Raw genomic sequence first — 23329 nt, forward strand, 5'->3', positions numbered from 1 at the left:
GAGGAACTGACCAAGCTGGTTCCAGCGGGTCTGGAATCCTGGCTGATTGCCAGGGTGGTGCCGGAGGAACTGACCAGGCTGGTTCCAACGGTTCAGACGGCCTGGGCAGTGGCGGCAGGGCAGAAAGCCTGGGCGGCGGCGGCGGCAGGGCAGAAGGCTTGGATGATGGCGGCAGGACAGAAGATCTGGGCGGTGGCGACAGGGCTGGCCAAGGGTGCTTCGTGGCCGTATCAGGGAGAACGAGCAGCTCGGTGACGGCCTCCGTGGCCGTATCAGGGAGAGCGGACAGCTCGGTGACGGCCTCCGTGGCCGTATCAGGGAGAGCGGAGGACTCAGGGACGGCAGCGGGCTCAGACTGGAACTGCTCTGGGATGGCAACGTGTTCGGACTGGAGCTGCTCAGGGACGGCAACGTGTTCAGGCTGGAGCTGCTCTGGGACGGCCGCGTGCTCAGGCTGGGGCTGCTCTGGGACGGCAGCGTGCTCCGGCTGCTCTGGCGACGCCGGCAGGGCAAGGCGCTTCGTTGGCGCCGGCAGGGCAAGGCGCTTCGTTGGCGCCGGCAGGGCAAGGCGCTTCGTTGGCGCCGGCAGGGCAAGGCGCTTCGTTGGCGCCGGCAGGGCAAGGCGCTTCGTTGGCGCCGGCAGGGCAAGGCGCTTCGTTGGCGCCGGCAGGGCAAGGCGCTTCGTTGGCGCCGGCAGGGCAAGGCGCTTCGTTGGCGCCGGCAGGGCAAGGCGCTTCGTTGGCGCCGGCAGGGCAAGGCGCTTCGTTGGCGCCGGCAGGGCAAGGCGCTTGGAGAACCCACAGACAACCTCTAGAGTGGTCTCCAGGCCTTGTCGGACGGAGGAAGCCCTTTTCCTCCTTCTCCTCCGCTTATGAGGGTGAGGCGGTGGCTCACCCAACAAGGATTCACTGGCTGGAGCGGACTCACTGGCTGGAGCGGACTCACTGGCTGGAGCGGACTCACTGGCTGGAGCGGACTCACTGGCTGGAGTGGACTCACTGGCTGGAGCGGGCTCTGTAGTGGACTCACTGGCTGGAGCGGGCTCACTGGCTGGAGCGGGCTCACTGGCTGGAGCGGACTCACTGGCTGGAGCGGGCTCTGTAGTGGACTCACTGGCTGGAGCGGGCTCACTGGCTGGAGCGGACTCACTGGCTGGAGCGGGCTCTGTAGTGGACTCACTGGCTGGAGCGGGCTCTGTAGTGGACTCACTGGCTGGAGCGGGCTCTGTAGTGGACTCACTGGCTGGAGCGGGCTCACTGGCTGGAGCGGACTCACTGGCTGGAGCGGGCTCTGTAGTGGACTCACTGGCTGGAGCGGGCTCACTGGCTGGAGCGGACTCACTGGCTGGAGCGGACTCTGTAGTGGACTCACTGGCTGGAGCGGGCTCTGTAGTGGACTCACTGGCTGGAGCGGGCTCTGTAGCGGACTCACTGGCTGGAGCGGGCTCTGTAGCGGACTCACTGGCTGGAGCGGGCTCTGTAGCGGACTCACTGGCTGGAGCGGGCTCTGTAGCGGACTCACTGGCTGGAGCGGGCTCTGTAGCGGACTCACTGGCTGGAGCGGGCTCTGTAGCGGACTCACTGGCTGGAGCGGGCTCTGTAGCGGACTCACTGGCTGGAGCGGGCTCTGTAGCGGACTCACTGGCTGGAGCGGACTCACTGGCTGGAGCGGACTCACTGGCTGGAGCGGGCTCTGTAGTGGACTCACTGGCTGGAGCGGGCTCACTGGCTGGAGCGGGCTCACTGGCTGGAGCGGGCTCACTGGCTGGAGCTGACTCCAGGCCTTGAAGGATGGAAGAAGCCTTCTTCCTTCTCCTCCTCCTCCCTTTACCGGAGTGCAGCTGAGGCTCAGTGCCCACCTCCTCTGAAGACTCTGGAGTGGACTCACAGGCGGGAACGGACTCACTGACTGGTAGATTAGGTGAGGTTCTCCTACCCCGATCCTCGAGGTAGAAAACGAAACCCCAAAAATCCAGGGTCTGGAGCCCCTCCAACTCCCACTGAGACAGAGGGTTGTCGAGGCATCCATTAAAAATCCCTTTTAACGCCTCATCATTATACCGCAGTCCTCTTGAAAATGTCCAGAAAGATTGGGCAAAACACCCTACCTCACTCCCCTCCTGTCGCAGCGCCAATACTGCCCGAACCAGAGCCATCCGCTCTCCAATGGAGGCTGGGGAACTAATCCGAATACTCATGCTGCTGGATCCTTTGTGTGGTGGTTTGTTCTGTCACGGGTGCACAAGAACAAGATGTAAAAGATCCAAGTGCAGCATAAGTATTTATTGGGGAGTCCAGAAACGTAAATCCAAGGCAGGCAAGAGGTCAAAATCCAGGTAATCAGTCCACAAAACAACAAGCCAGAGATATAAAACAGTGCACATAACAAATACAACAAACCACAACTGAGGACAGAAACAACTGAGATTAAATAGACAGACACTAATGATGAAACACAAAACAGCTGAGTGCAATGAGTGTAATAATGAGTCCAGGGGTGAATATGGGAATTGTAGTCCAAGGGGTGAAAACAAGAGTCCAAGATGGAGTGCCCTCTAGTGGCTGATGGGCACTCTCACAGGTGATCGTGACAGAACTTTGTAAATGTGCTGTAATATAATCGAGAGCTCGTGTGGCAGGGAGCACGCGAATTAAAGGGGCGGCGCACTGAAAAAATCAGTGCATAGTTAATGATGCCCCAAAATAGGCAGTTAAAAAAGTTAATTTAAAAAAATCTATGCGGTATTTTGAGCTGAAACTTCACAGACACATTCAGGAGACACCTTTGACTTATATTACATCTTGTGAAAAAGCATTCTTGGGCACCTTTAAATAAAACCCAGTGAGAAGACCATCAAAAAGGATAGTTCATCCAAAAATTAAAATTCATTATTTACTCATCCTCTTGTTGTTTCAAACCTATCCCTATAAAGGTATTCTCAGTGTTTTTTTATGATGTTGTTGTCGTTGTTTTTACATTAAAAGAAGTTTTATGCATAAATTAACAGACAAATATGATTAAAAAAGTATGTTCACTGACATTAAGTAAAGATTATTTTCAGCCACCAAGTAATCACTTATCTAGAAGAATCTGTTTTATTCAGTATGGAGCAGGTTGCCACCTCATGGGTGCCACCACATTGAGATACCATGACTATCTGTGTCTTGAAATTCGACTGAGGTAGCTGACTGCCAATGTATAATGCATATAATATGGTGTTCACATGAAGTAATTCATATTAAGTACACAAATCTTTTGGGGCTTATCCTGTAAGGTACATCAAAACTGTCAGATGAGCTGAACAGTACAGGTCGGTGATCTATAAGTTTGCTGATCTTATGAAGGGGACTCTATTTTGGCCCCTTCCCTGCAGCCGCCCGCCCACTCGCCACATCACTTACCTGTCAGCGGGACCACGCCAAATAAGGAAATATGACATTTCACCGTGTGGCGGTGATGAATCACGCTTGGAGTGACTTACTTTGTACAGATACCCTTGGTCAGGCCTGACTGATCACAGTTGAAAAATAACACGCAGGAAGCCTCTGAGCTGGCATTTTCTCTGTCACAGTTTGATTTGTCAATCTGTCAAATAAATAGGGCTTCAGGAGAGTGGTGGAGAGTGCAACGCTAAATTTGCACTGCACTGGCATCCTTTCAAAATAAAAGACGATAAAAATAAGACTGACTGGTATAGACTTGGTAACCACGCAAAACGAGTTGTTATCATGTGACAGACTAGAAGAAAAGATTTTCCTCTAGCATCAAATCATAATCATCACTTTACCATGTCTGCTCTATTGCTAGAAAGCTATCTCAGAGATCTTGTTTCAAATACTTGAGACTCTTGTAAGCAATTCTGGTAGATCCCAGGAATAGACTCTGAATCTAATAACTAGACAGCTCTGTGAAATCTTCTGGCTTCAAAACACGCTTTTTAACACAGGAAATAATTTTAACCCACAAGGATACCAGAAAGGGACTGTTTACACAGAGAAAAATCCACCCACAAGAATTATGCTGGTAATACAAAACCAGAAGTTTATCCGCCAAGAATAACAGTCCCAGCACTAAAAAAACAACAACATTTAAACAGCTTCATAGCTTAAATATCACTTTTACAGAAGAATTAATATTAGCAAAAATATAAGTTACATCTCTGCTTTTGAACACTGTTGAATGTCTTACTAAAAAACAGCCTGTATTTTTTAAAAACACAAGGAACAAGACTAAAATAATTTTCAGCAGCAGAATCTACAAAACTGTACAAGTATGAACCTGGGGAGTGCAGCACGGTAATTACTTGGGGTACGTGGTCTTCTAACAAATAACAGTAATTGCAGCTCAGAGTATAAAGGCCGCCACAGTACAAACATGTATCTATATTCCAATGAGTTCAGAAGTAAACTGCGATTCCCAGCAGGCCTCACCTCCCTGTGTGACTCATCTCAATGTGAGTTATCAAATTAATATCTATGTTTAACATCATCACACTGTGCTCAGCTTGATCCTGCGGAAAGCCTGCAATGAAACTTCAACTTCTGCTATGGTACTGTAATTATGAGAACAGACAGTTAAACATTTTTTCATAAAACTAACAAAATAAAACCATGGCTTATATGACCCACGCTAGGTTGTCAAAACTAAATAAATTATTGAACTTGCCACAATGCCACCAAGTTAACATGATTTCTCGTTTAACTTTACGTTTAGAAAGAACTGTTGAGCCAGCCCAGTAGTCTATATGAAACCTCTGTCAAATCACGACAAAACGTTTCAAAAAGTCCTTCTTACCTTCCCTGGCGATGAAAATTACCATATATGAAGCCAAGAATAATTTTTCGTCAATAATATTTAGGCAAAAATGTCATGTCACGCGTTTTCTGTCGAATGTTTACAATGAATCAGAACTATGTCCAATCCGCTGAATGGGTCCGTTAACTGTTTGAATCAGTTCGCGAATCATTCACAGTACAGTCTTGCGCTGAATCGTTTGGCAGTTTCTCAATCAGTAAACAACGGTATATTTTGTAACACAGAAAACAAAATAGCGCTGGATGAAGTGGATATTTACTTACAATCCGTTTAATCCAAATCTCTCTGTCATTCTGTTATTTGACAGCAACAAAGAAAGTTATTTTCAACCCTCCCGTGCGATTGTAGCAGGTAAAAAGACTTTACGGCATAACAAATATCTTATATTTAAAGTGTATTCATTTACGACGTGTCCAATAAACTATAATAATATTTCCTTGTTTCTCTATAGTCTCTATAGACATCAGCTATAAGTTGAGGCTAAGTTATGACTGCAGCCAATATAAGGCCAAGAACTAGAATACTGGAGAGTCATATATGCTATAGCAGCATTTTTTGACAGAGTGTCAAAAGAGCTGAGCGTCTGCTCTGGCAAGACCTGTCTCATTACACTGAGTAGCTTTCACAGTACACGCCTCAACCTCTCAAGATTTAGGCCTATACAGATTTTCATCAACATGAGGATTGAGGAAATGCAGCTACACTTCCTGTCCTGAGGACCGGTGTCAGAAATGACTTAGGAGGTAACAAAACGTTAAACCTGTGGTTTTTTAACCATTTTAGGTGAAGAAATTTGGGTAACACTTTATTTTTGGGTCTTTTAGCTAGTTGCTTATTAGCTTGCATATTACTAGAATATTGGCTGTTTATTAGTACTTATTAAACACATATTAATGCCTTATTCTACATGACCTTATTCTACATTCTTAATCCTACCCAATACCTAAACTTAACAACTACCTCACTAACTATTAATTATCAGTAAATTAGGAGTTTATTGAGAGAAAAGTCATAGGTAATAATGAATATGTGTTCCTTATACTAAAGTGTTACTGAAATTTGTTTAACAGAAAGCACACAATGAAGTGAATTAAACAAATTAACCCATTGACTATTAACTGAGGTTGAACTTATGGCTACTGCATAAATTAAAGGTGCCGAAGAACATGTTTTCAAAAGATGTAATATAAGTCTTAAGTGTCCCCTGAATGTGTCTGTGAAGTTTCAGCTCAAAATACCCGATAGTTTTTTTTAATTTATTTTTTTAACTGCCTATCATTATAAATGCGCCGATTCAGGGTACGTGGCCCCTTTAAATCTCGTGCTCCACGCCCCAAGAGCTCGCGCTTGCCTTAAACACCATAAAGTTCACACAGCAAATATAACCCTCAAAATGGATCTTTACAAAGTGTTCATCATGCAACATGTCTAATCATGTGAGTATAGTATTTATTTGGATGTTTACATTTGATTCTGAATGAGTTTGATAGTGCTCCGTGGCTAAAGCTAACATTACACACTGTTGGAGAGATTTATAAAGAATGAAGTTGTGTTTATGAATTATACAGACTGCAAGTGTTTAAAAAATGAAAATAACGACAGTCTTGTCTCCGTGAATACAGTAAGAAATGATGGTAACTTTAACCACATTTAACAGTACATTAGCAACATGCTAACGAAACATTTAGAAAGACAATTTACAAACATCACTAAAAATATCATGATATCAATGATCATGTCAGTTATTATTGCTCCATCTGCCATTTTTCGGTATTGTCCTTGCTTGCTTACCTAGTCTGTTGATTCAGCTGTGCACAGATCCAGACGTTCTGCCCTTGTGTAATGCCTTGAACATGGGCTGGCATATGCAAATATTGGGAGCGTACATATTAATGATCCCGACTGTTACGTAACAGTCAGTGTTATGTTGAGATTCGCCTGTTCCTCGGAGGTCATTTAAACAAATGAGATTTATATAAGAAGGAGGAAACAATGGAGTTTGAGACTCACTGTCATTTCCATTTACTGAACTCTTGTTATTCAAGTATGCCGAGGTAAATTCAATTTTTGAATCTAGGGCACCTTTAAACAATAAAAGTAGGCATACACTTTATGTAATCATAAGTATTTTAAAATCATTCTCACCGAGCTGCTTGACTTAATTATGAAAATTTCTGAGATGAATCCATTTTACACTGTGTCAAAATAAATAAATAAATAATAAATTAGGCTAAAGTAAAAAAAAAAAAAAAAAATGACACAGACAGTATATTAGGCTACTGTCACTTTAAGACCTAATGCACGGATCTAATATACTGATATTACACATCCTATTTTCTCCCAGCTGTTTGCGTTCACTTAAACATAACTGACTGTATTTACAAAATAGTCGCCATGCCCCGCATTTTGACAATTTTGTATGTATTTGACATTTTAGGCACGCACCAGATGCCGAGTAAACTTTGCTTGTCCGTATTCTGCTCCGTCTCAGAGCATGTGCACAAAAAGCCACCTGGGGAACAGCGCATTATCTTACGGCACAATAATCGTTTTATCAAGATTATTGTGTTTTCATAATGGTTAGAAGCCGAAATTTAAACTAAAAATCAATTAATCGAACAGCCCTACTACAGTTTTTGGCTAAGTGATAGTACGGTCTGTTCTTTAGTAGTAGGGATTTTTCAGCAACTCTGAAAATTATCACCAGTAGGGGTGAAAAGTGACTGTCTTTGAGTAATTAAATCATTGGCTACATCCGCAATCACATACTTCCCTACTGTATAGTAGACGAAAAACAGTAGGCTTATGTGACATTAGTACCCCTTATGTAAAGAGTAGACAAAAAGAACCCGGATGACCATCTGCTTCTGGTGAGATTCTGAAGTGTGCATACGATGGGCAATTTACTATCCCATGAGGTCACAGGAGAGGATTTGTGAATGGCAGTGAAGCGATGTAACTGACACTGGTACGTCACATGATAATGACAGCATGGCGAATATAGTATGTATGGATTACAGTACCACACACTCCTACTATATAGAACGTGCTTTTTTAGCGGTCGTGAAGTTATTACTTATTCAAAATAAGTACTACCTACACAGCCATTCATTGATTGCTGGTTCATTCAAAAACACTGATTTGTTCAGGAAAGATATAAGCTAATGTCCTAATTGAACTAAGGCCTAATCATGGCTTAATCTAAGCCCTGTCTGTGAAACCAGGCCCAAAAATGAAAATTGTCCCATAATTTATTCACCCTCAAGCCATCCTAGGTGTATATGACTTTCTACTTACAGACAAACACAATCAGAGTTATATTAAAAAATATCCTTGCTCTTCCAAGGTTTATAATTCTCTTTTTTGTTATTGTATGAAAACTATATCACACTTATTACCATGCTGTTTATATCACCATTGATTTGAAATAGCAGCACTTTTGCTTGTGTGATTTAAATATGGCAAACTGTATTTTTCCCCAAATGCAGCAAAAGCGTTTTAACAATATGCAGCTTCGAACACCACATTGTTTTTCAAAGGGCTTTTAGCCCTTTTTATTCATATTTTAGAATCCAGCTCAAACAGAAGTTGACTCAAAAGATGCATCAACTTTCTCTTTCCTGTTAGCACATAATTATCATAGCAACTGGATTACAGTTTTTGCTTTTTGCTCCAGAGAATATGGCGACCTGGATTAATGACACGTGAAAGCAATCTCCAGACCCCACCACGTCTAACCCACAAGGGCATGCTCAGCCCTGCACCTAATAAACATCCCATACCAATGAGGTTGCACAGGGCTTGAGCAAGTACCTCCAGGCTGTAAATCCAACAAATTTAGTTCCTGCAGCTCCATGCATGCAAACAGAGAACCTGCAAGAGCTGACAGATCTAGCTGAAAAGATCTGAACATTGACAACAGAAGCCATCTAACAAGCGCAGTGATGTGTAGAACATACAAGGAGGAACAGGAAGAAGAATTTAAAAAGGTGACAAGAAAAAGCGCTTTACTTTCTTTGCGAAAGATGGGCGATGACATCTCAGTATTGATCTGAGCCCATGCAGATGCTGACAGTTCCTAATTGTGTCTCTGTGTTGACTATAATGAATAAAATATCATGCAAAGAGTGTTATTGTGCCAAGAGGATGTCATCACTTTCTTCGTGTGAGTAATAATGGCCCATTAGTGCAGCTGCAGGTTACTCATTACTGTGATTGTCTGGGAAATGAGGAGCTTGTGAATCTATTTGTACTCTAATTGTTGAGGGCGAGCGGTGGACCTCGACTGTTCGAAGCACTGAATGTTAGTTTCATAAGAACAATAGGAGATTTTTCTAGGTCTCATTACATTAGCGTGAAAACCCTAAACACAAAAGCCATGAAAACTTAACACACATTCAGGCGTATACGCAAATAGACTGTTTTAATATAGATGAGGTGATGTGTTAATGGATAATGTGACTGTTTTACTATATGCAGAGGATAAATGTAGTAGAAACAAACAATAAAACATTTTTTACACAGAAAAACATTCTAGATGTTAGTGTACAAAACCACATGCCTAAGTATAATGGTTGGTAACTATTCCCACAACATTTGTGGTGCAGACCAACCAGGGCTGTGTGCTATTCAGAACTGAATTGAGAATGCCTTTAAATTCCAGTTAAATTCCTGATTTTGAATTGAGATGGCAAATACAGTTTGAATGTAAGTAAGTAGAATTATAATTAATTGAAATTTAGAGAAATTATAAAGTAAGTAAACTAATTTTTAACTAGAAAAGCAAAGTTTGTCATGACAAACATTAAATGTTGGCTTGACAAAGCATAGTTTGAAAGTTTTAGAAAGAAATGGATGGATGGATGGATGGATGGATGGATGGATGGATGGATGGATGGATGGATGGATGGATGGATGGATGGATGGATGGATGGATGGATGGATGGATGATTTCTTTTAATTTCTGTAAATTCCCCTTTTTGTCATTGCGAATCATCTTCCTGTCAAATCAACTTCAGTTAATCTTTAAATTCACACTCTTGAATTGAAAGGGAGCCCATTCTAAATTCTACAAAACCCCGCTAAAGACATGAATGAAATGCTTCGAATCAATTGGATATATGATTTATGCCTAGCAAACAATAAAACAGAATTTAAAAAACAAAAAAAAACAATAGACTTAGAGTGAGAGAGGCGCTCAAGTCATATGTAGGGATCTTATGTAAGGAACAGTTAAATACCAAAATAGAACCTCATTCTCCATAATGTGCACTAAAACTTTGTAAAATGCCTGTTGACCTTTATGCCAGTAAGCAACAACACTATGAAATCAGTGTTGGGCAGAAAAACAAAATCGTTTTAATGCTTTTGTGTTCCTAATTATGGTTTAGGTGTCTTGGTGGGTTTTTTTATATATATATAATGGTGTTTTTATATATATATAAATGCAAACTAAGAGTCTGTTTCTGTAAACACGTGCAGATCATTTGCAGTGCCTTTAATCTCAGTACCTGTGTGCAGTTGGCTTAGTTAATTGCATCTCATTTCAGCAGATTGCACATTCGTGACTGCCCAAAAACTCCATTTGGTTATAATGTCAGGGGACTTGGCAAATTTAATTAGTGCTAAAATAAAAAGAGGCAGAGAGCGGTCCTGAAGAGAGGCAGAACTATGAAAGAACAAGACAGGAAGGTGAAAAGAACTAGTCAGAGGTTTTTCCATATCAGGGCACTTTATCATCTGAACAACATTATTTAAATTGATGTGATGCCTTTGGGTATAAAATACGTAAGGATTGCACCCAAATAAAACCCTGTTGGGTCAGAAATTGATCTTAATTGCGGTGTTATATGGTTGGTCAGTTATCATAAGATTAGCATCTTTAATTAAAAACAACTCTAATACCTTTTGCAACCCATTTTACTTAAGCAATAGGTTGTTATTTCTGAGTGAAGGATATTCAATGTGAAAAAATTGTGTGGGACTTGATTTTACTTATGGGGAATTGATTGGCTCTTGAAAAGTAGCCATTGCATTACATTTGGAAAAAAGGTGCATTCACACCATTACAAGATCCTGACATCAAAAAGTGTTCACGTTCTCGTAGAATTCATAATTACAACTTGTAAACTCTGAATTTTCTGAGAGCTTCACGTAACCATTTTGGCACTGATAGTGTTGCCATGAAAATGTATAATTGCATTCCAAGTCCGAGGACATGACGTCACAGGTTGAACGCAGCATAATGCATCCTGTACAATAAGATCAGCAATGTGATCAATGTGCATTAAAATTGGCTACTTTTACTTTATTGTTTTAAACCAGCTCAGCAAGATTCTTTAACTGTTGCTTCTTTGACCTGCAAGAGAAACCCTTGACTGTAGGAGACAATCAATCGAGAATGAGAGACTCTCCCTAAAGAGATCGCTTCAACTCTTCCTTCTCATCGACTCTAACAGTGGCTGTTGTTCTTTTCTGACATGGCTGACCTTTCAGGCTCCTGCGATGTGCCTGCACTGCTCCATGCCAGGCTGAAAAGGCCACACCATGCCTGAGAAACCAGGCTGCCACATTACCAAGCCACCCTCGGCTGCATGCTCACAATAAAAAAAAATCTCTTTACACTGCTGCACTAATCTGGATGATTAGATTATGGAATACTATGAGTGCAGCAAGTTTCAAGTGCGAACGTGACATTTAAACACAGCAAAAAATGAGGATCATATGTCCGTGAAAAACCTCCTCCAAGCACAGAGTGATCCATCTTACAGTAACTGAAATAAACAGAGCTGGGTATCAGGATGAAATTTTCATACAGTCACCACTTAGTACATGCGGTTCAGAGAGCAAAAGCGTCTGTTGTCAGAAGAGATTTATTTGCATCTCATGGTGTATCTTTAGAGAAGCAATGCGAAGCAGCATTTTGAAAGAACAGAGCGAGCGAGCCAGCGGTGGATTTATGTTTCATTTGAGCATTGGTTCTCTGTCACATACAGGCTGTGAACCTCCAGAATGAGCTGGCTGGCTGATTCTGCAGAGATGAATCATATAGCTGAGGTCTTGCAGGTTTGGGGTACAAGTGTGAATTTCTTCAACCAATAAATGTTTCCTCTTTTTAAACTTTCTTAAAGGCAACATGCGTTTTTTTTTTTACAGCTGTTCCACACATTCAGTATTGTGTTTACTCAGAAATGAGACGTTTTCATTCATTACAATACATTGAAGCACATAAACTGGCCAAGCAACTAATTAACTTGATCCATTTGCTTGGCAACTGTTTAATGAATAACTGCCAAAACTGAAATTTTCATGGTAACAGAGTAAAACAGATACGCCTGACAGCCAGTTGTGTCAAACATAATTCATGGACTAATGTTAGATCAGCAAGTAGCCGAAGGTGACGACAAAGCTATTTTATATGCCATTTACAAGAACAGCATTTGCAGGCACTAAAAACACATATGTCTTTTATTTGCAGGCACTTATAAAAGTGAAAGTCTGCATTTTTTCACCATATTAAGCCATCATTATACTTAGTAAACAACTAAAATAACTTTTTAATAGCTTGCTTGTCCAGACTGGCACTGTCAGATTTATAGATGGGAATGCTCGACGGCTCGGCTCGGCTTTATGATACCTCATTTAAAGTTCATTACAGCGCGGCCTCTCCATCATTTAAACGGGAATACAGAATCTGAGAAAGAGAGCTGTGGTCACAAAGAGAATACAAAAATAGCATATAGACTTGCCATTTTGTCATATTTACTGGTTATCTCTTTGTTGTTTATTGTGCGTCTGTCATAAACCATGTTGGGTGATAAGTTAATAATATCACTGTCACATTAATAATATCACTGAGTGACACAGAGGGTCCACAGGCAATGAAACCCCCAATTATACTGCATTTTCTGACAGGGTAAATATCTATTTAAAATCGTATGTGAAGTAGTTTAATCTTTAAAGGTAGAGATGACTAAAATACCTTCTAAAAAGTGAGAGTCTTAATAATAAAAAACTGCATTCTAGACAGGAGTAAAGGGCATAATGGATGACTAGGAGTCTAGGAAACTACAAGGGTCTTGGATTTAGTAAAAACACCACAGAATTCATAATGCACAGGGGCCAGTTGCATAAACATAGCCATTATGTTAAGACAGTGTCTTAAGATCTAGTATGCCTCACTAGCAGTTAGTCAAGGGGCATTCAGTCTTATCAAATTAAGCCAATCTATGTTTTTATGTAACTGATTTTAAAAAGTTATGAAAAGTCATAAAGAAAAAAATGTGATGTCTAACTTGTAAGACTAGTCTTAGCGGGTTATGCAGCGGGCACCAGATCTCTTTTGTAGACACTGAATTCTCCATCACAGTGTGACCAACAGTATGATCATAACCATTGGAGTGGTTGATTGGCTTCTGTGGTTAAAATAATTTCTCATTCAACTGGCCCAGAATTAGTAATACATCAGAGGAAAAATATTACCTTTAAATTCACCTTTAAGTATTGTTTCCCAGGTCCAACAGTGGTTGGCATGAATTTTGGCTTAGCTTGTATGTGAATGCTACAAATGAACTCAGACCACTTTAAATCAAACCGGACTGAGACCCTCTCAAGGGAGTCTGAGTGCATTGTGAACATAAAGCTTTATTATTTCGCACTAATATTCACCTCATAATAATAACTGTAGATCCCCAAAGCAATATTTTTATAGAAAGTAAACTGAGAACTCATCACAACATGGACAAAATAGGATCTGAGTCTACTTTTTAAGGCAGGGACAATGTGAGTGCAAACAGAACTAATTCAAGGGGTCTCAAAACTCCCTCAAACTTCATTGCTCTAAGGCTTTAAGTAGCATAAAAGTAAAGAAATTACTACTGAAATATATTACTGTTGAAGCTACACTTTAAAAAAATACTTTACTTTTTTGAAGTAAATACAACAAACATTATTGGAGTAGCCTATGTTTTACAAGAAAATACTATTTTAGTCTTTCTTCAAAATGTCTTGTTTTATTCAATCTTACTACTCGCCATTTCTTTGTAATTTACTAGCAATTTCTGAGTGAAAATTGAGTAACACTTTATTTTAAGGTCTTTTAAAGGATTAGTCCACTTTTAAATACACGTTTCCTGATAAATTTACTCACCCCCATGTCATCCAAGATGTTCATGTCTTTCTTTCGTCAGTTACAAGTTACGGAAAAAAACGAAACTGGCGCCGCGTTCGTTCCGTAAGTAGAATAGGGAAGGCGTAGAACATTCAGCGTAAGCGTTATGAAGAATGCGGAAGCGGAAAGTACGTTCAAGGCGATATTTTGTTTATAAAGCATAAACGGTTGTATTTTTTTCGAAAATGACCGATCGATTCGCTAGATAAGACCCTTATTATTCATCTGGTATGGTTTAAAGCCCTTGAAGCTGCACTGAAACTAATTTTGACCTTCAATCTGTTGGTAGCCATTGAAATCCACTGTAAGGAGAAAAATCCTGGAATGTTTTCCTCAAAAACTTTCATTTCTTTTCGACTGACGAAAGAAAGACATGAACATCTTGGATGACATGGGGGTGAGTAAAATGATCAGGAAAAGTGTATTTAAAAGTATTTAAACTAGTTGCTTATTAGCTTGCATATTACTAAAATATTGGCTGTTTAATAAGCAGTAAATTGGGAGTTTATTGAGGGAAAAGTCGTAGTTAATAGTGAATATGTGTTCCTCATAATAAAGTGTTACCGAAAATTGTTTCTACACCTTTTTTTTTTTTTTTAGTGTATGATAATTTCAATATATTTATAGTAGCTAATAATAATTATTATTACTATAGTATTTATTAATATTATTAGTAGTAGTATTAATGAGATCTGAGTCACTTTTCTAAGAGTGTGAAAACGATTTTGGTCTACTTAAAGAGGTCTGAGTGGACTCAAGTGTGAAAACACCCTCATGTTGCACTTCATCATTACCTTCATTAGAAGCAACAGAGCGGCAAATGAATTCTCCGAATTAGTTTATGAGAGTGAGGGAGGCGCGTTACCTCTTGCGCTTTGGAGACTGCCTTTTGTCCATAATCACAGGCACGCAGTTGGTCAGTTCAGTCCAGTCTGCGTGCAAACCGCAACTCCAGCCCGTGGAGAACCTCGAGAAGAGCCAGGACTCCTGCTTACCGGGCCGGTGGCACGTGCATTTCTTCTGTCCCGCTTTACAGTCGCACGGCTGCTCCAAGCGAATATTCCTGACCAGGTGCCTGCCAAAGGTGGTTCCTCCTGTCTTCTGAATGTGCAGAAACACAATCACATCATCTCCCCTGATGTTGAAATCGACATCGCGTGTCAGATCGCGCTCTGTAAAGTTGAATTTGGACGCACATTTAGGCGGGCTGTCTTCCTCCGGGTCCTGCTCCCGGTACAGGTCATCGGTGGTCGGGTCTGGAGTGGACAGGGCACCGATCCTCACGAGTTTGTCTCCTGTCCTGAAATGGCAAGCCTGACCGCCTGCCGGACAAATATACTGGTACCCAATCGTGACAAAAAGAATGGCTAAAATTGGGATGAAAATCCATTTGTTAGGTTTATCATTCATTTTAACACATAGAAATGTTTCATGCAGTTAGTGTGAATCATGATCTCCTCTCCAGGTCTTCTTCCAGCACGTTCGCGTGGGATCCAGCCCAAAAGCCCCATGCCACATGTTGATATGGTAAAAAGATGCGCGGAAGTGTGATATCCAAGTCTTCACATCAAACTTGCTCTCTCACAAAGTTGTAAAGAAAGTGTAAGACACCAAACATAAATTGCATAACCAAATGCTGTTCAAGAACCGAACATCGTGGTAATATAAAGTATAAGACTTAACGTCTGGTCGCTCTGTGCAAATGAAACGATTCGAAGTGTCTCGTTGGTCTGTTTTATTCTGCGGAATCTCCACGAACTCGCGATGAGTCTGTGTTCTCCATCCATCCCGCGACGCGCATCAGCGGGATGATGCGAATGATGTCAATGAGACGCGAGCGCCTCAATGAAGAGACACTGGCGCGCCAGTACTATAGCACGAGCTCTTTCGTTTCACTCGAACAATTTCATCTGCACCTGGTCCCAGTCCAGTGCTCTGGTATATTCAGCAATAAAGTGTCACCACTACTGAGAGAATTCACGGTGCGCGTGTTATTATTTGCTTCACAGTTCTTTGCGCTATGCAATCTTTGTGCCATATCACTTTGGGGAAAATACTAAAGGAATGCTACATCGTAATTTGGACCCAATTTGGTCGAGATGCACGCATAGGCTATAATTTAACAGATTCTACTGTCTAATTTTAATTTTTTTTGTTAAATTATTTTTTTTATGCTGCGCATTTTGTGCATATTTCTACCTCTATAGACTAGATGCAGACATATTGTCAGCGTTTATTGTTAATTTGTAGAATTCCTTGGTCTGTACTACCAGGGAGGAGAATAACGAACTATAGCCTACTTTGCATGTTCATGTCTGTCTGTAATTGTCAAATTAGATTTTAGTCCTCTATCTTTGCAGATTAATGTTATTTAGACTGAGGTTAAACGATTTACTTTTTTTGTAATTTAATTTCAATAGCTATCATTTTGTAATAACTGGACATTGATTCTTTACATCACCTATACCTACTATAAAAATGTGTTTTCAGATAGGCATATCTTTAAAACCCAAAAAATGAAAATAATGTCATTAATTACCCACCCTCATGCCGTTCCACACCCGTAAGACCTTTAATTCTCTCATCCACATATGGGAAAGCAGTTTCAAAACACTGCTTCAGGAAGCTTCGGAGCATAATGAATCAGCGAACCGCTAATTCGACACGCTGATTCATAACGCTCCGATACTTCCTGAAGCAGTGTTTTGAAATCGGCCATCACTAAATAAGTCGTTATTTTGTTTTGGTTTTTTTGGCGCACCAAAAATATTCTCGTCGCTTTATAATATTAATATGGAACCACTGTACTCACATGAACCGATTTAAATATGTTTTTAGTTATGGATCTTGAGAGAGGAAATGTCATTGCTCCCTATGCAGGCCTCACTGAGCCATCGGATTTCATCAAAAATATCTTAATTTGCGTTCCGAAGATTAACGAACGGCATGAGAGTGAGTAATAAATGACAGAATTTTCATTTTTGGGTGAACTAACCCTTTAAATGTTGTTGGTTTTTTTCCCCTTCATGCAACATAATTCACATTTTAATTTTTTCCCCTGCAAATTTACTATTGGCAGGTAGTGTTTTATAGTCGTTTATAGTGTGTGTTATTTTCTTCTTTCTTTTAAATGATTTGTATTTTACATTTGGGTTTAACCATTAGGCTACTTTTGCCAGGTAGGTCTCTGTACTAGGGCAAAATCATATTTTTCTTATGCAGCGCCCCCTTTGGTTTATTAATGAGAGTGCGAGTTAAATATACTATTGTTGATTTCTCCACATTTTACCCCAAATATGTAACTTCATCTTTCTATAAAGTAATTATTTTCCAGGAATATATAGGCTACTCGCTTAAATGAGAAGCCTAGCCTATAAATATTAAACAGTATCTAATGCAATAGTAGGTTATAATGCAATAAAATGCATGTAATCTCCTATGCAGTAATTTAACATAAAAACAGTTTCTGTTTCATAGCAACATAAAAAAATAAAATTATATATATGACGTTGATTTAAAGTACCAGTAACAATCAATATAAACAATAATAATTGAACTAAAATAAAAAATGAACTAGGACCTATTCAGATATTTACACGAGTATTTCACCTTTAGGTCAGCAATTCCAAACACTATATTGCATAGAACTAAATGAATCATATCAACATAGTAATTCCAAAATAACTTTTTTTCTAGGCTATCCTACTTACAATAACTTATATAGCCTATATATAAAAGTTGTAGCCAAATATGTGATTTGTTTTAGGCTAACATAAATTAATGAGATGTAACTTGCAGCTATATCAATATTTTAAGTTAAATGAATCAAACGGGGGGAAAAAACACTCTGTTCATAACATCAATGTGAACTTCAAATCTTCAGGAGCTCTACCATTACATTCCTAGTTGTCCATGAAAATGCCTGAACAACCAACTCTTGTGCACAACTTCTAAAACATGTTAAGATTGTAAGATATTTCACTGCTACAATAACTAAAATGAACTTTATTTAAAATATTAGGCTTACCAGTCGCTGAAATGTTGACGTTTTTTACTCAAGTGGAATTAATGTTTCGCTTTCCCATATGTGGAAGAGAGAATTAAAGATGCAGGACCCCTCAATGGCGGCGTCCTGTGAAACAGACGGGTAATATAGCGGCTCAGTGTCCGATGATTTAGGTGTGTTTTTAAAACATATTCATTGTACATATCACAGAGGCAGGTCGCGGTTTATTGTTGTTGAAAAATGTGTTGTTTTTAGACAGGAAGAAACGCTAACAGTGATTGAAACGTTTGTGATGCATGTCTTTTATGCTTTTTTCCCATCTTATTGTTTCTTCATTCGTTAGAATGACCAATCAAATAGTCTGTTTCCTCTGATTTACATAAATTCTATGAAACGGGCAGTGATGCTGATGTCTGTAAAAAATGCAACAATTATACATCTAACTGACACATAACGTTACATTGTAGCTACGTGGCGTTTTACTGGACAGTTTAGACTTGCTGTATGTGCTTTTACTAAAAACTTATATGAAAAAATAATTATCATTTCCCAGTTTTTGCTCCAGTGAATACGGAAGCTATTTTCTGTTGAGATATTTTGTTGTCTATTGTCACGTTATTGTCTTGGGAAAAAAAAAGATATTTCGTTTAACAAACATTTACTCTATAGTGAGGGTGTGTTGAACCTGCTGTGTATTTGAAAATAATTCTTGTTTGAAATTTAAAATACTATCCCATTAAAAAAAGCCAACTTCCACCTGTATTTAAATATATTTAGGCTTTTTAAAGGTCTCTGATGTATAGTTTAAAAACTAAAGTAATTATGAAGCACTAAACAATAATACTAGCTCTTATGACAACTTCTCCATATATTTTCTGATGTATTGACATTTCTAGCTATATTGAAATGTATGCAAATGATCCATCAATCATTGTGTAATGGACCAATGGATCTGAATGTTATTGATTAAAATTATAATAGTGTTATCTTTAATGTTTTTTTAGCAGTGTCTGATCATGAGGGTGGTCTTTCTTGTGCTGGTCTTGCTGAGGTTTCAGTATGTGCAGTCAGCATCTAAAGGAGTCATCGCCAGTCTTCAGGCCAAATGGGCCATGACCCCTCTCCTGCTGGAAACAAGGTGGGCTGGAACTGTAATTGTTATCCTGCAATTTAGTTTCTCACTAGCTACCCTTCCATTTTAAATGGCTGACTTCATGCATAAAAATCAATGTCTGTTTATTGCACTTTATTTAATCAAGATTTTAGGTTCAAATTGTGTAATGGAAAGTGAATATTTTATCTGCTTTTAACTAGGTACCATTTCTTATTGTGTGACAAATGCATTTACAATGTAAATATTCAATGTGGTCTCTAAATTATAATGGAATTATAACAATTGTAAGTATAGTAATTATACAATATATTATTTATAAAAATAGTTTTAGATGAAATATTGCACGTCTTATGGCAGCACATTCAAAAGTCGGCATGAAACAGGAGTTGCGATAGTCTTTTCGTTCCTATTGGGACGTATATCCACGCGGAACGAATAAGAAAAAAGATAGGGCAGGACTTGATCTTGTCCATTGGGAATTGATAGGATTGTTGGATGATGGGTGGTTGTGGTTTGCTATTGCTCTGATCTCATGTGATTGACAGGTTGTCTCACACTCTCGCCAGTAAACACGTCATCAGAAAAGAGAAAAGATGTTGTTGCAATAAGGGAGTAGAATTTATTGTGGTTAAAGAATACGAGGGCTCATGATTTTAAACTAAATGACGTGCACGGATAAATCATTTATAATAAATGCTGAAACATTCCATAAAAATAAGAATTGTCAAATTTGATTTCATGGTGAATTTAATTGCATTTTTCTCTTAATATGATCTTTTTATCACAAAACTTTTTTGTTTTGTAAATCTAATTTTGTGCAGTGAATTCATCCGAGAGGATGGTGACGAGAAGTTCTGGCAATTTGTTGATACTGTGAAGGAGTTAACTGTTTACAGAAATGGAGGTAATGACTGACATCTTCTCTGCAATGATTTATAATTCACTGAGTGGTGGAATGCATGATGGTGTTTTCTTGAGCTACACATGGATTTGAATTATGCAGATATTTTCTTTCCTGTCTTTAGAGTCTGTCCGGTCATATTATAACCTGATCATCAAGAAAGCAGGGCAATTTTTAACGGATCTTCAGGTCAACCTGCTGAAGCTGTCTCTGTCTCTCAGGACTTACTCACCAGCTGTACATGCTTTCCAACAAGTGAGTTTATTTCTGTATATTATAATAATGATTTCAGACAAATACACCTGCTGGACACTTCTGTCTGAACAACCACAACCAAATTATGTAAAAGTATTTTATTTATTTTTATTTTAATTTTGGTACATTTATTTGAAAAAGACCATCACTATGTGGTTTACAGACAGTATTGTTAAATCTTTCTTTTCATTCTATAGATAGCAAATGATGAACCTCCTCTGGATGGCTGCTCTGCTTTCACAGTTGTGCATGGTCAAAAAGCCTGCAGCACCAAGGATATGAAGAAGCTCTTGAAGACAGCAGCAGGCAGGTAATGTTAACCAACAATATATTGTATTCATATATTTGGTGATAATTTATGTCCATACATGGTTTCATGGCAAAACCAATTGGTTTCTCAAAACATTTCTTTTTTTTTCAACACACTTTTGTGTGTGCTATGTAGGCCAAGACCTTACCTATACAAGTCTGACCACCAATACCCAGGAGTCAATGGGACAGACCTGCCTGTAGCTGTTCTTTATGCTGAAATTGGCACCAAGGAGTTCAACACTTTTCATAAGGTTCTGTCAGAGCGGGCACAGGAGGGCAAACTCATCTATGTGCTACGACACTTTGTGTCTGTGAGTATTAGCAGTGTTGTTTCACTTGTATTTGTCAGCTGTGCAAACTTTATCTTGATTTTTTTTTATGTATTATATAGTTCATAGTATATATGAATTTATTGAAGTATGTGCCATTTAACATATTAACAATATTTGTTGCCCCACAAACTGATTTCTCACCACAGGAGCCGAAAAATGAAAGGATGCTGCTGTCTGGATATGGTGTTGAACTGGCAATTAAAAGCACTGAGTACAAAGCTGTTGATGACACACAGGTTAAAGGTATCGTACAATGTCAAATTGCCTTTTGTGTAACAGAATGGATAGATTAAGGTAATAAATTACAGAACTCATTAAGTTTGAATTTAATAACAATAGTCAGTGTTAGGAATTAGGCTTTAAATTATGAGTAGCTTGACAAACTACACTACAGCTCAAAAGTTTGGGGTCAGTAAGAATTTTTTGAGAAGAAATTAATTTATTTTTACCCAGCAAGGACTCATTAAAGGTGCCCTCGAATGAAAAATTGAATTTATCTTGGCATAGTTAAATAACAAGAGTTCAGTACATGGAAATGACATACAGTGAGTCTCAAACTCCATTGTTTCCTCCTTATATGAATCTAATTTGTTTAAAAGACCTCCGAAGAACAGGCAAATCTCAACATAATACAGACTGTTACAGTAACAGTTATGAAAGGCATTAGACAAGGGCAGCCAGTATAAACGTCTGGATGTGCACAGCCGAATCATCAGACTAGGTAAGCAAGCAAGAACAATAGCGAAAAATGGCAGATGGAGCAATAATAACTGACATGATCCATGATTACATGATATTTTTAGTGATATTTGTAAACTCTTTCTAAATGTTTTGTTAGCATGTTGCTAATGTACTGTTAAATGTGGTTAAAGTTACCATCGTTTATTACTGTATTCACGGAGACAAGAGCCGTCGCTATTTTCATTTTTTAAACACTTGCAGTCTGTATAATTCATAAACACAACTTCATTCTTTATAAATCTCTCCAACAGTGTAGCATTAGCCGTTAGCCACGGAGCATAGCCTCAAATTCATTCAGAATCAAATGTAAACAATATAACAGTATACAATACTCAAATAATCCGACGCATGCATGCCACATGCCTGACGAACACTTTGTAAAGATCCATTTGAGGGTTATATTAGCTGTGTAAACTTTGTTTAGGCAGTGTTTAAGGCAAGCGCGAGCGCCGTGGGCGGAGAGCACGAGATTTAAAGGGGCCGCACAGCATAAATCGGCTCATATTTAATGATGCCCCAAAATAGACAGTTAAAAAAATTAATTTAAAAAAATCTATGGGGTATTTTGAGCTGAAACTTCACAGACACATTCAGGGGACACCTTAGACTTATATTACATCTTGTAAAAAAAAACGTTCAATGGCACCTTTAATCAAAAGTGACAGTAAAGACTTTTGCATTGTTGCAAAATATTTATATTTCACATGCCCTTCTTTTGAACTTTCTATTCATCAAAAGATCCTAAAAAAATCTATCACTGTTTCCTCAAAATATTAAGCAGCACAACTGTTTTCAACATTGATAATAATAAGAAATGTTTCTTGAGCACCAAATCAGCATATTAGAATGATTTCTGATTTTATTAAATAAATACAGCCTTAGTGAACATAAGAAACTTCAAAAAAATTGAAAAATCATTCCGACCCCAAACATTTAGGTAGTGCAGCTACTTATTTGAAAAAGTCGTTAGCTAAAATCAAAAGTAGCTAACAATATTGAAAAGAATGAATTGCATTTCTTTGTAGAATCCAAATCAGTCACCTCCGATAATGAGGATGAAAATGATGAAGTCCAAGGATTTCTATTTGGGAAATTGAAGTAAGCACTCAGATTTTCTTTTCTCTCGTACCTTTATATCTAGCCAGAGATCAAAATGAATATTGTGTTGCATTGTGCTTATTCACAAAAAAGTACCATGGCACTTTTGGTAAGTGCTATAGTGCACATTATGTGAACAGTGTCCTCCTTCACCTCCAGAAAGTCTCACCCAGAGCTTCAAGAGGAACTTGGAGAGCTGAGGAAGCATCTACTGGAGAGCACCAATGACATGACTCCTCTCAAAGTGTGGGAGCTCCAAGGTGGGCTGGCTTCTGTTATTGATGGCACTCTCTTAAGGTGTTCTAAACTCTGTGCTGCGTCACCCAGTGAGATTTAACCGATCCACATGGTTCCTGGAGAGAACTGTCCACTTGATAAATTGGGAAGCAGTGGAAAGGTTGCAGTTTGTACCCTTTGCTTGCTGCAGCGATCTGTCCTACTCCTGTTCAGACTTCTGAACAGATGCTCATGTCCACAGCCAAGTTCAGTTTTTGCACTGTGAGATCTCCAGCAAAAATGGCTAAATAAGAGCTGTATTAGTTTTGTGCTGATGGATAAATGAAGCAATTTATTTTACTAGACGTGA

The 23329-nt window shown here is 39.3% G+C and overlaps 2 protein-coding genes across 6 annotated transcripts in view; one reads left to right on the top strand and one right to left on the bottom strand.

The window, feature by feature from the left end:
• The window catches only part of hs6st3b (heparan sulfate 6-O-sulfotransferase 3b), a 70106-nt gene extending 54140 nt beyond the window's left edge, over positions 1-15966 (bottom strand). Inside the window, exon 1 of the mRNA XM_048193700.1 lies at positions 14850-15966. Within this exon, the coding sequence (XP_048049657.1) occupies positions 14850-15394 (545 nt within the window). The 5' untranslated portion in view covers positions 15395-15966. The remainder of the gene's footprint in view (positions 1-14849) is intronic.
• Positions 15967-18017: 2051 nt separating this feature from the next.
• uggt2 (UDP-glucose glycoprotein glucosyltransferase 2) overlaps positions 18018-23329 on the top strand; it is a 41059-nt gene continuing 35747 nt past the window's right edge. For 3 of the 5 annotated variants that reach the window (XR_007185319.1, XM_048193701.1, XM_048193704.1), the window contains exons 1-9: positions 18045-18163; positions 18995-19128; positions 19926-20008; positions 20130-20260; positions 20458-20570; positions 20706-20883; positions 21051-21147; positions 22671-22743; positions 22903-23003. Coding sequence is in view for 4 of the 5 variants with exons in the window: in XM_048193701.1 (XP_048049658.1) it covers positions 19007-19128; positions 19926-20008; positions 20130-20260; positions 20458-20570; positions 20706-20883; positions 21051-21147; positions 22671-22743; positions 22903-23003 (898 nt within the window). In the remaining variant the exon portion in view is untranslated. Of the gene's footprint in view, positions 18164-18994; positions 19129-19925; positions 20009-20129; positions 20261-20457; positions 20571-20705; positions 20884-21050; positions 21148-22670; positions 22744-22902; positions 23004-23329 lie in introns of all 5 variants that reach the window. The other 2 variants (XM_048193702.1, XM_048193703.1) reach the window with 2 other exon arrangements.

The sequence above is a fragment of the Megalobrama amblycephala genome, linkage group LG6, assembly GCF_018812025.1.
Source record: "Megalobrama amblycephala isolate DHTTF-2021 linkage group LG6, ASM1881202v1, whole genome shotgun sequence".
Taxonomy (NCBI): domain Eukaryota; kingdom Metazoa; phylum Chordata; class Actinopteri; order Cypriniformes; family Xenocyprididae; genus Megalobrama; species Megalobrama amblycephala.